Below are 13,123 nucleotides of genomic sequence, written 5' to 3'. Positions count from 1 at the left end.
TTCTGTGAAGCGCTCTCATCAATACTTGTAGAGTGTATGTATCATAGAATCATAGAATATCAGGGTTGGAAGGGACATCAGGAGGTCACCTAGTCCATCCCCCTGCTCAAAGCACAACTGTAGTGGGGTGGTCCCCTGCTCCTGCCCAGAATGGCTTAACACAGCCCTGGCAGAAGGCTGGGGCAGGTGAAAAACTGCACTGATTGGCAGAGCAGCCACAGCTGGGCCATGCCCCAATCAGGCCACAAGTGGCCTGTATAAAAGGCTGTGAGCCAGAGGCCCAGGAGGAGTCTCTCTCCAGGCTGGGAGAGAGCAAGGCCTGGCTGCCTGCAGTAAGGGTACTGGAAGTGAAGCAGAGCTGGGGAGAGCCAGAGGAGCAGGGGAGCTCCAGGCTGGCAACTCCCCAAGCTGCAGGGCCTGGTCCAAGGCCCATAGAGGTACTAGGAGGCAGAGGAAGGCAGCAGGTCCAACCCCCCTTGCCTATGATGAGTGGCTTTTACACTGCAGTCTGCCCCATGGAGCGGGGGCTTGGCGACGACTGGCAGTAGCCCAACTGAGGCAAGGTGGGGTTAGAGGGTTGGGGGTTTCCCAGAGAGGGGAGACCCATAGAGATTGTTGGGGTTATTGCCAGGGGGCAGCCCCAGGGTAAAGGAGCACCAGGGTCTGGGAGGGACACGGGGGCCAGCTACAAGCAGGACATCGGCCTGCAGGGGGTGCTCCAGAGGCTAGATGAGCTAATTCCTAGAAGAGACCAGCAGGAGGTGCCGCAGGGGTGAGTCGCACACCTTTACAAGGACCAGTCCCTAGCTAAATCATCCCAGCCAGGGATTTGTCAAGCCTGACCTTAAAAACTTCTAAGAAAGGTTCCAGTGCTATTCTATTCCAGCGCTTCACCACCCTTTTAGTGAAAAAGATGTTCCTGATATCCAACGTAAACCTCCCCCACTACAACCTGAGACCATTACTCCTTGTTCTGTCATCTAGTACCACTGAGAACAGTCTAGATCCATCGTCTTTGGAACCCCCTTTCAGGTAGCTGAAAGCAGCTATCAAATCCCCCCTCATTCTTCTGCAGACTAAATAATCCTGGTTTCCTCAGCCTCTCCTCCAAAATCATGTGCTCCAGCCTCCTAATGATTTTTGTTGTCCTTCGCTTAACTCTTTCCAATTTTTCTACATCCTTCTTGTAGTGCAGGGCCCAAAACTGGACACAGGCATTGGTGAAGCCTCATCTGGAGTACTAATAGAGGGGAAGGATCACGTCCCTCCATCTACTGGCAATGCCCCTACTTATACAACCCAAAATGCTGTTAGCCTTCTTGGCAACGGGCCCACTGTTGACTCATATCCAGCTTCTTGTCCACTGTAACCCCTAGGTCTTTTTCTGCAGAATTGCTGCCTAGCCACTCGGTCCCTATTCTGTATGAGTGCATGGTATTCTTTCGTCCTAAATGCAAGACTCAGCACTTGTCCTTTGAACATCATCAGATTTCTTTAGGCCCAATCTTCTAATTTGTCTAGGTCCCTCTGTATCCTATCCCTACCCTCCAGCATATCTACCACTCCTCCCAGTTTAGTGTCATCTGCAAACTTGCTGAGGGTGCAGTCCACGCCATCCTCCAGATCACTAATGAAGATATTGAACAAAACCGGCCCCAGGACCGACCCTTGGGACACTCCACTTCATACCAGCTGCCAACTAGACATGGAGTCGTTGATCACTACCCGTTGAGCCTGACGATCTAGCCAGCTTTCTATCCACCTTATAGTCCATTCATCCAGCCCATACTTCTTTAACTTGCTGGCAAGAATACTGTGGGAGATTGTATCAAAAGCTTTGCTAAAGTCAAGGAATAAAACATCCACTGCTTTCCCCTCATCCACAGACCCAGTTATCTCCTCACAGAAGGCAATTAGGTTAGTCAGGCATGACTTGCCCTCGGTGAATCCATGCTGACTGTTCCTGATCACCTTCCTCTCCTCTTAAGTGCTTCAGAATTGATTCCTTGAGGACCTGCTCCATGATTTTTCCAGGGACTGAGGTGAGGCTGACTGACCTGTAGTTCCCTGGATCCTCCTCCTTCCCTTTTTTAAAGATGGGCACTACATTAGCCTTTTTCCAGCCATCCGGGACCTCCCCCAATCACCATGAGTTTTCAAAGATAATGGCCAATGGCTCTGCAATCACATCCACCAACTCCTTTAGCACCCTCGGATGCAGCGCATCCGGCCCCATGGACTTGTGCTCATCCAGCTTTTCTAAATAGTCCTGAACCACTTCTTTTTCCACAGAGGGCTGGTCACCTTCTCCCCATGCTGTGCTGTCCAGTGCAGCAGTCTGGGAGCTGACCTGGTTTGTGAAGACAGAGGCAAAAAAAGCATTGAGTACATTAGCATTTTCCACATCCGCTGTCACTAGGTTTCCTCCCCCATTCGATAAGGGGCCCACACTTTCCTTGACTTCCTTCTTGTTGCTAACATACCTGTAGAAACCCTTCTTGTTACTCTTAACATCTCTTGCTAGCTGCAACTCCAGTGTGATTTGGCTTCCTGATTTCACTCCTGCATGCCTGAGCAATATTTTTATACTCCTCCCTGGTCATTTGTCCAATCTTCCACTTCTAGTAAGCTTCTTTTTTTATGTTTTGTGTGCAAGGATTTCACTGTCAAGCCAAGCTGGTCACCCACCATACATACTGTTCTGTCTGCACATTGGGATGGTTTGTTCCTGCAACCTCAATAAAGATTCTTTAAAATACAGCCAGCTCCCCTGGACTCCTTTCCACTTCATGTTATTCTCCCAGGGGATCCTGCCCATAAGCAGAAAAGTCTGCTTTTCTGAAATCCAGGGTTCGTAGTCTGCTGCTCTCCTTTCTTCCTTGTGTCAGAATCCTGAACTCGATCATCTCATGGTCACTGCCTCGCAGGTTCCCATTCACTTTCGCTTCCCCTACTAATTTTTCCCTGTTTGTGAGCAGCAGGTCAAGAAGAGCTCTGCCCCTAGTTGGTTCTTCTAGCACTTGTACCAGGAAATTGCCCCCTACATTTTCCCAAAACTTCCTGGATTGTCTGTGCACTGCTGTATTGCTCTCCCAGCAGATATCGGGGTAATTGAAGTCCCCCATGAGAACCAGGGCCTGTGATCTAGTAACTTCTGTTAGTTGCCTGAAGAAGAAGCATCCTCTCTCTCTCTCTCTCTGTGTGTTCTGTCTTTAATTTACATTGTCATCTTTTTATAACCTGAAGACATCTGCCAATAAGATTCAAAGAAGGAAGAAAATCCACTAGATCTTTTTAACCCTGAAAAAAAAAATGGTGCATTGCCACAGAACTGTGCATCTTCAGACAACACACTGGGCACACCTTAATGACCTCTGTGGGATCACTTTTTAAAAAGAAATTAACAAAACAATAAAAGCCTTTTATTTAAGTTATAGGTAGAGTTTGAAAGGTTAAATTTTTATGGCTAAATGTTAATCACCATGCACACACAAACTGACAAAAAAATCCATTGACGATGATTGAAATTTACATATAGGCAAAGTAAGAAAAATGCTGCTGGAGAAATTTTTAGAGTAAAATCCAGTGGCTTTTCAATTAAAATCGTTACAAATGGACAAGCGACTAGTTACAGCTGTGACTGGAGTGTGCACAGCAATACCTCGCACTGCGGTCTGTGTTTGTGCTACATTAGGTTTGCAATAGAATGTTATTTCAACTATGTACTTAGTTACTGACCAGAATAGACTGCTTCCAAGGTTGGTTAACTCTAGTTATATTGTCACAATGTCCTTCCATTTAACTTCCTTAGGGCTTGTGTGTGTTCTGTGAAGTTCTGTCTCCCTCCCTTGGAGCTTACGCATTTTGCTGAGGTTTTAAATGATTTTTCTCTCTTGGCCAGGACATGACTTTCCACTTCAGCTACAAGAACGTGCCACTGCTTTTTTATGGACTGGTGATCAATACACCTGGAGGTTAGTAAAGCTATGTTAGCAAACGGCTGACTTGTTGCTCACCCCAGGCCAAACCAAAGGCTTGCTACTGAGCAGTCTTGTCTGAATGACCCCACCCCACGAGGTCAGAGGTTCCTAGAGCGTCCAAGGCAAGATGGTTAACAGGTTGGAAATTGGGGCACAGAGGCTGAAGGTGATGGGATGACTTCCATGTCACTATTTGAGTGTTGCACAAGCCTTAGTGAATGTGGTCAAGAGTTTCACTTTATGCGGTTGGACATTGCACTCCCTGTGGCCTGTGCAGTGGGAGCTGTTTGTTGGATTGTTAGGTGCTTTTCTCTGTGTGCTTGAAGCAGACAACTCATCCTGTGCAGAGTCAGTAACCTTGTTTTGTCCTTTCCTGTCTGTCAGAAATGGCTGGTGCTTTTGTTGCAGTCTTCTTCCTAGCCATGTTTTATGAGGGCCTCAAAATAGCCCGGGAGAGTCTGCTCCGTAAATCACAGGTCAGCATTCGCTACAACTCCATGCCTGTCCCGGGACCAAACGGCACCACTTTGATGGAGACGCACAAAACAGTTGGGTAAGAATCCACTTTCCTTCTAACACAAACCCTGCTCATCTCAGCAGAAAACACAGGGAAGACTGAAACATAGCAAATTCTACACAGATCAGAGTCCTCTGCAGTAAAACTAACTTCATGCTTGTACACGCTTCATCCTGAAGGAGCCTAAAGACCAAACTATAAATACAGGGAACCTGCAGCTCCCTTTTTTTGGAGGGAAGGGAACGTAACAGCTACTCTGCACCAGCCACGTGAGGTCCTTTTTACAAAAAGGGAAACAAGAAATAAAAGCAGGGGAAACTCGCAGGGAGGTGTGCTGTTTCCACATTTTAATTTGGCCAGGACACTAGATTCTCTGCCTATTCTTACGTAAGGCACCAAAGGATCTTTCTGTGCCCATGAGTGGTCAAGGCCTCTGTTTGCCAGCCACACAGAGCAGCCTGTATGCAATGAGGTCCAGGTAGTAAAATGAGCTGGAATGATTTTGACCCTAGCAGCTGTGATCACCCAGTGAACATAGTTATTCCTTATTCAGGAATAACCAGTTTTATTACAAAGCACCCAGCTTCATGGAGAATATTGCAGTCATCTATGACAAATACACATGACAGGAGATCTCTGCCTTTTACTATCCCATCTCTCTTGGTGTTTCATGGCCGCATTCAAAAAGATCTCAAAAAAACTAAGTGATCGGGCAACAAAATGGCAAATGAAATTTAATGTGGTTAAATGTAAAGTAATGCACATTTGAAAAAAGTAACCTCAACTGTACATACCATATGATGAGGGCTAATTTAGCTACAACTAATCAGGAAAAAGATCATGTGAACGGCCGTATCGGATCAGACCAAAGGTCCATCCAGCCCAGTATCCTGTCTATCGACAGTGGCCAATGCCAGGTGCCCCAGAGGGAGTGAACCTGACAGGTAATGATCAAGTGATCTCTCTCCTGCCATCCACCTTCACCCTCTGACAAACAAAGGCTAGGGACACCATTCCTTACCCATCCTGGCTAGTAGTCATTTATGGACTTAACCTCCACCTTGGAGTCATCGTGGAGTTCTCTGAAGACGTCCTCGCAGTGTGCAGCGGCAGTCAAAAAGCGAACAGGCAGGGCCGATGCAACCATTTAGGCAACCTAGGCGGTCGCCTAGGACACTAGGATTTGGGGGGCACTGTTTTCTTTGGCAGCGACCGCGGCGGACAGATCTTCGGCTGCCCCGGTCGCCGCTGGCATTTAGGTGGAGGGAGCTGGGGCAGGAGAGCGCGAGGAGGGCCACCTGCAGCAATGGGGGGTGCCTCAGGGTGGAGGGAGGGGTTCTGCTGCAGGGAGGCCTCGGGGCAGGGGCTTCGCGGGGGGGGGGGGGGGGGCCGCAAGGTGGAAGTTTTGTCTAGGGCGCTAAACATCCTTGCACCGGCCCTGCGAACAGGATGTTAGGAATCATTAAAAAAGGGATAGAGAATAAGATGGAGAATATCTTATTGCCATGGTGCACCCGCATCTTGAATACTGTGTACAGATGTGATCTCCTCATCTCAAAAAAGATATACTGGTATTAGAAAAGGTTCAGAGAAGGGCAACTAAAATGATGAGGGGTTGGATTGGGTCCCATATGAGGAGAGAGTAAAGAGGCTAGGACTTTTCAGCTTGGAAAAGAGGAGACTAAGGGGGGATATGATAGAGGTCTATAAAATCATGAATGGTGTGGAGAAAGTGAATAAGGAAAAGTTATTTTTACTTGTTCCCATAATGTAAGAACTAGGGGTCACCAAATGAAATTAATAGGTAGCTGGTTTAAAACAAATAAAAGGAAGTTCTTCTTCACACAGCACACAGTCAACCTGTGGAACTCCTTGCCTGAGGAGGTTGTGAAGGCTGGGACTATAACGGGGTTTAAAAGAGAACTGGATAAATTCATGGAGGTTAAGTCCATTAATGGCTATTAGCCAGGATGGGTGAGGAATGGTGTCCCTAGCCTCTGTTTGTCAGAGGGTGAAGATAACTTGATCATGACCTGTTAGGTTCACTCCGTTTGGGGCACCTGGCATTGGTCACTGACGGTAGACAGGATACTGGGCTGGATGGACCTATGGTCTGACCCGGTACGGCCCTGCTTATGTTCTTATGTAACTTGGCATTCCCAGCCCATGGGTTATTTTCTCTCTGCGGGGACCCTGCATTTCCCATCCTGTGACTCTTGTTCACTGACTGGTCATCCTTTTCTGATTCCTCAGACAACAGATGCTGAGCTTCCCTCATCTCCTGCAGACAGTGCTGCACATCATACAAGTGGTGGTCAGTTACTTCCTCATGCTGATCTTCATGACCTACAATGCATACCTCTGCATAGCTGTGGCAGCAGGCGCAGGCACTGGCTACTTCTTCTTCAGCTGGAAAAAGGCAGTTGTTGTGGATATCACGGAGCACTGCCATTAATGCTGGACACAGAGCGAGAGCCTCTCTCTGTCCCTTCGCTCGCTCTAACTGCAGTCACCAAGAGGATGAGGATCATTCCCCAGCTGTCTGAGAAGCAACATACACCATGAAAATCAGTGTGTGTTTTACCACCAATGTCCTAGTCAGGACAATGCCTGGGCAGCTCACGGAGATTCCTGGTGTTGAGGATTTCCCACCAAGCAGCCTGGCGCCTACATTAGATGGACCAGCTCTTGAGGTCACACTAGAGCCACCCTTGACCACAATTTATGTTGTATTTGTAGATTTTTCCCTGATTGAAATTACGTAGCAAGTAGATGTTTTCAAGATTATTGAACTGTCCTTTTAAAGCATTTTATTTTTAAAGAATAAATGCTCAGATCTGGGGGGTTTATGCATGGTTGATAAAGGAGCCAGTATGTGACAATGGCTATTTTAATTTTCAAAAAAAATCTGTACTTAATGCCTGGGGGAGGGAGGCAGGGATGTGACTGACCTCTGTGCCAGCAAAACCCTCTGGGACAGTTTGTAGAAACTTCTGTCCACAAAATTACAGTGTGCTGCTGGTAAATCATCAGAGGCCTAATGGGCTCAGGTCTGCTCCGAGAAGTGTGCACCATTCTTATTAACTCCAGTGGGCATATTGTATCTATGTGTATCTGGGCCAGACTGGGGCTGCTTTCAAGTCTGTTTAATGTTACTGGTTTTCTGCTGTATTCTTGCTCTGAACAGCAGGAACATTTCCAACTGGCCACTTCGGCTTACTGATCATGGAAACGTACTCGCCATATGCAAATCAGCAATTGCATTTTTAAGTAGCAGAAAGAGACTTTAAATAAACCATCGAAGCCCTGTTGATTTCATCTTGATTTGCAGCCATGTGCTGTTAGACTCAGATTTGTCATTCCATGCAAATTGTCAGCAGCTGGCTCTATTGTTCTGACTGTTTTCAAGATTGTGATTTCTTTTTTCTTTCCAGTTAAACCAAGTGACATGAAGAAAGCTATTAAAGATTGACATTTCTGTAGAGGAGATTCCTTGGCTGGGCTGGCAGGTAAAGAACCAAACTTGTATAGGGAGGATATACCAGCCTTAAAATTTGCTCCTCTTAGGGTACTTCTACACTATGGGATTATTCCGATTTTACATAAACCGGTTTTGTAAAACAGATTGTATAAAGTTGAGTGCATGCGGCCACACTAAGCACATTAATTCGGTGGTGTGCATCCATGTACCGAGGCTAGCTTCGATTTCTGGAGCATTTCACTGTGGGTAGCTATCCCATAGTTCCCACAGTCTTCCCTGCCAATTGGAATTTTGGGTTGAGATCCCAATGCATGATGGTGCAAAAATAGTGTCGCGAGTGATTCTGGGTAAATGTCGTCACTCATTCCTTTCTCCGTGAAAGCAACGGCAGACAATCATTTCGTGCTATTTTTTCCCTGGATTGCCCTGGCAGACACCATAGCATGGCAACCATGGAGCCCATTTTGCCTTTTGTCACTGTCAACGTATGTGTACTGGATGCTGCTGACAGAGGCGGTACTGCAGTGCTACACAGCAGCATTCATTTGCCTTTGCAAGGTAGCAGAGATGGTTACCAGTTGTTCTGTACCGTCTGCTGTGCCATTGTAAATTGGCGATGAGATGATGGTTATCAGTCTTTCTGTACTGTCTGCTGCTGTCATGGGTGCTCCTGGCTGAGGTCGGCTAGGGCTGCAAAGACAAAAATGGGAATGACCCAGGGAGTCATTCCCTCCTCTATGGTTTATCTAAAAATAGAGTCAGTCCTGCCTAGAATATGGGGCAAGTGTACTAGAGAACCAGTGTTTCAGAGAGCACAGCCGCTCCGTGTCAGATCCCGCAGAAATGATGAGCTGCATGCCATTCTAGGTGTGCCCCTGCAACAACCCCCCCCCCCATTGCTTCCCTGCTCCCCCAGCCCTCCTGGGCTACCGTTGCAGTGTCCCCCCCCCCATTTGTGTGATGAAGTAATAAAGAATGCAGGAATAAGAAACACTGACTTGTTAGTGAGATAAAATGAGGGGGAGGAAGCCTCCAGCTGCTATGATAGTCCAGGCAGGACATTAAACGGGGGGGGTGGGGAGAGGAGCCCAGCATCCCGCTGCTATGATAGTCCAGGCAGTAATCTTTCCTTTAGACATGAAAGGAGGGGGCTGATGAAGCTCAGCCCCCAGTTGCTGCGATGAAGACGGTTACCAGCCGTTCTGTACCATCTACTGGGAATGACCGGGAGTCATTCCTATTTTTACCCAGGCACCCCCAGCCGACCTCACCTGAGGCCAGCCAGGAGCACTCATGGGCTGATGATGACGATGGATAGCAGTCATATTGCACCATCTGCCACCGGGGACAGGAGAGGGTGCTGCTGTTCATTGCCCCAGCACCAGTGTCTACCAGCAGCATGCAGTAGACATAGGGTGACATATAAAAAAGTCAAGAAACGATTTTTTTCCCTTTTCTTTCATGGGGGAGGAGGAGGTAAATTGACGAGCTATACCCTGAACCACCCCAGACAATGTGTTTGACCCTACAGGCATTTGGAGCTCAGCCAATAATGCAAATGCTTTTCGGAGACTGTGGGGACTGTGGGATACCTGGAGTCCTCAATACCCCCTCCCTCCCTCCATGAGTGTCCATTTGATTCTTTGGCTTTCTGTTACACTTGTCGCACAGCACTATGCTGAGTCCCTGCTGTGGCCACTGTCTGGAGATTTTTTCAAATGCTTTGGCATTTCGTCTTCTGGAATGGAGCTCTGATGGAACAGATTTGCCTCCTCATACAGTGATCAGATCCAGTATCTCCCGTATGGTCCATGCTGGAGCTCTTTTTGGATTTGGGACTGCATGGCCACCCATGCTGATCAGAGCTCCACGCTGGGCAAACAGGAAATGAAATTCAAAAGTTCGCGGGGCTTTTCCTGTCTACTGGGCCAGTGCATCCGATTTCAGATTGTTGTCCAGAGCGGTCACAATGGTGCACTGTGGGATACTGCCCGGAGGCCAATACTGTCAATTTGCGGCCACACTAACCCTAATCCAATATAGTAATACCGATTTCAGTGCTACTCCTCTTGTCGGGGAGGAGTACAGAAACCGGTTTAAACAGCCCTTTATATCGATATAAAGGGCCTCATTGTGTGGACGGGTACAGCGTTAAATCGGTTTAATGCTGCTAAAATCAGTATAAATGCGTAGTGTAGACCAGGCCTTAGATGAGGGTTGGGGGATAAGAGACTATAGGGTCAGTAAAAGGAGTTCCAACCCTGAGGACTCTTCTTTATCATAATCACCAGACTGAAACTTCTCAACATGACTGTGCTGGAGCAACCAATGCCAATGTCAGAGCTGGATAGCAGCCAATGGAGAGCTTCCCACCTTCCAGCCAGGCCCCTCGTGCTAGGAGCCCAACAGATCTCACGAACAAGGCAGGGTTCAGGTCCTGCTGGGAGATCCGTGTGCGCAGCAGGGTTGATTCAAAAGTTGGTGGTCTTCCCTCTGAGTCACAGCTAAACTGTGGAACTAGAGAATTCTGTGTTGCTAGGGTGCTAGAGATGAGATGTAAAGCTGAGTTGCTGACCGCTTTTTACAGATCTCTTGGTTTTCTGGGTAGGAGGTGGGCTGTTAGCCGAGTGTGCTGGCCTGATTCTGATGGGAGAAATGCTGTTCTGCCTCCTTAAATCCCCTTGCAGCTTAACTAGTTATTTTACACCTCATTTCCTGTCCTAAGCAGCTGTGTGGTGTGAAATGGCTGCTCCGGTTCTTGGTGTGATCTCTGTATATTGTTGGTTCTGATACTGTGGCTTAAGGTCAAGCCCTTGGAGTTCTTCTTGATCTGGCGGTGGGAAAGGTGGGCCTGGGTCTCTCCCAAAGAGTATCATGGAATGGGAAAGCTGGAGAACTGCTGCTATTCAGAGTTGATTAGCTCATTTGTAAGGTACTTTGGGATGAAAGATGCTAGAGAAATGCCATTTGTTTTACAGCCCCTGAATGTGATGTGAGAGGCAGGGCTGCATTGTTTCAAGCAGCCTGTCACACAAACTTACTCTCTCCAGATGCTCTGAAATTAAATAAAATCACGGGAGGGTGAGAAATGGCAGAGGCAAGGAAGAAAAAGCTAGGTTGGCCCAGGGGATGCATGGTCAGAGCGGCCTTAGAATCAGTCCCAACATGAACTCCAGTTCATGTTCTGGTTGTGTCCAAATAGCCACTGACCTCTCAGCACATTGTGGCTTGTTGATACTTTAAGCAACTGCTGCCAGCAGTTAATGTCCCAGAAGGCTATGGGTTCAGCTGTGATGAACTGGCAGTAGTGTTTCCTGTGTCAGAGTACTCATTGTAGAGTCTCTCAGGGCTTGTCTACACTTACGTTTTATAGCGCTCTAACCTGCTCGGGTGTGAAAAATCACCCCCCTGAGCACTTTAAAGTGTTGGTGTGGACAGGCTCCCAGCCCTCGGAGCTAAACCCCTCATGGAGGTGGTTCACCAGGAGCGCTGGGAGAGCCCTCTCCCAGAGCATGCACGTGAACACACACACACTTCAAAGTGCTGCCGCGGGACTTAGGTTTCAGCTCTTGCTGTTTCATGTAGCTGGTCAGCATGTGAATGAAAATCCAGGGGGATCAGATGTGACTATCCCTTCTGGGATTTTGATGGGAGATAAGGAAGACTCCTGCCTCCATTCTTCCATGCCTGGCAGTGCAGGTTCTTCCCTTTGCAATCCTGGTGTTTTCCATACCCAAATAAACGTCCAAGGTGCTGTGGGAGGAGTGGCCTCCTGAGGAGTAACTGGTGTACAGTGAAAACTAGGTAGGGTACAATAGTGCAGCAAAGTTCCAGCCAGACGGATGTCCTCTCTCCAGCAGTGGCCTGCACCAGCTGTTTCATGGAAGGAAAAAGCCTCCTAATGTACTTCAAACAATTCTCTCCTGCCTGTGGCACTTGGGGGGGGGGGGGCTTTCTGCCCCCCAGCTATTAATGGTTCCATGCCCTGAAGTTTAAATAACTTCACTAGAGGGGTTGGCACTGGCTCAAGTGGATGAAGTATGTTCTGATGCTAGTCAGGCCAAGGCTGGGAGAGGAAGAGAGGGGCACACCGGTACCAAGCACAATTCAAAACTACCCTTCCCCATCCCCCATCCATGAATTGTGCCTGTCATCTCTACCCTGGCTGCAGCATGCTTCCTCTGCTTGATGAGACCCTGCTGCTAGCCTGAATCACTGCACTTCACAAGTTTGCTAAGAGTGGCCAAGGCCATGTCTTAGCCTTGAGGCTCACTTAATATGAATGTGCCCCTATTATCTCTGTGGGCTTCTCATGAGCCTTCAATCCACGGCCAGGTTTTATCCTTTGTGGTCAAATGTAAATTGACAATCTAGTGGTGTGTTTATAAAATAAACTGACAGAGCCACATCCTTCCCTGGGTTACAATCTCCACATGGTACATCAATCCTAACATCCCTATGTTCCTGGCCCAGGCTCGTTGATTTGCCAACCTCTCTAGAGCACCTTCTAGTAACACCTCTTTTCCTGCCTGGAATCTTTTGCAGGAGTGTTTGAGGCAGACCTCCTGATGCTGACACTACACCTCTATTGGAGGAAAGCCCCCTCTCCAATGACTAATAATTGTTCTTCAACGATTTAACATGCTTAAAGATAATGTATGATGGACTGTATGCAAGTATGTTGTTTTCAGACTGTGCCTTCTGATTGTGACCTTAGAGGAATTACAGTGTTCACTTAACTCCTAGACTCTGAATTCTGTTGCAAATAAACTGTCTTTTGTTGCTTTTTTATCTAAGTGCCTTTAGGAAACAATTGGGGGTAGTGCCTTTTAGTTGAGCTATAGCTGGTTCTAGCTGTATCACAGGGTTGGTAACAGGGGACCATGACTTTGTTTTTAAATCCACTGTTCTGGAAACAACTTGTTTGAAATGCAAATAGAGCTCTTCCTGTATATAATTAGTTAATAAAATAGACTGCATTTTACTGGGGTGGAAGTGTCTTGGAAGCTACCTCCAACATGGAAAAGGTAAAGCTAGGCACAGAGCAGGCACCAACAGCCTCCACGAGGAATAACTACCCAGCTGTAAGTGGCCTATGGAGTCAGCACCTAAACTGCTCAACATGGCCTTATCCGCAGCCCCTTT

The 13,123-nt window shown here is 47.6% G+C and overlaps 1 protein-coding gene across 7 annotated transcripts in view; it reads left to right on the top strand.

The window, feature by feature from the left end:
- Window positions 1-7,821, top strand: part of SLC31A1 (solute carrier family 31 member 1) — an 86,572-nt gene extending 78,751 nt beyond the window's left edge. For all 7 annotated transcript variants that reach the window (XM_050926573.1, XM_050926571.1, XM_050926570.1 and 4 more), the window contains 3 exons: window positions 3,902-3,974; window positions 4,365-4,533; window positions 6,751-7,821. In XM_050926573.1, the coding sequence (XP_050782530.1) occupies window positions 3,902-3,974; window positions 4,365-4,533; window positions 6,751-6,952 (444 nt within the window). In that variant the 3' untranslated portion in view covers window positions 6,953-7,821. The remainder of the gene's footprint in view (window positions 1-3,901; window positions 3,975-4,364; window positions 4,534-6,750) is intronic.
- The last annotated feature ends 5,302 nt before the right edge of the window (window positions 7,822-13,123 follow it).

This window comes from Gopherus flavomarginatus, chromosome 17 (genome assembly GCF_025201925.1).
Source record: "Gopherus flavomarginatus isolate rGopFla2 chromosome 17, rGopFla2.mat.asm, whole genome shotgun sequence".
Classification (NCBI taxonomy): domain Eukaryota; kingdom Metazoa; phylum Chordata; order Testudines; family Testudinidae; genus Gopherus; species Gopherus flavomarginatus.
Note: the sequence above shows the minus strand (reverse complement) of the source record. Positions and strands in the feature narration are given on the sequence as shown.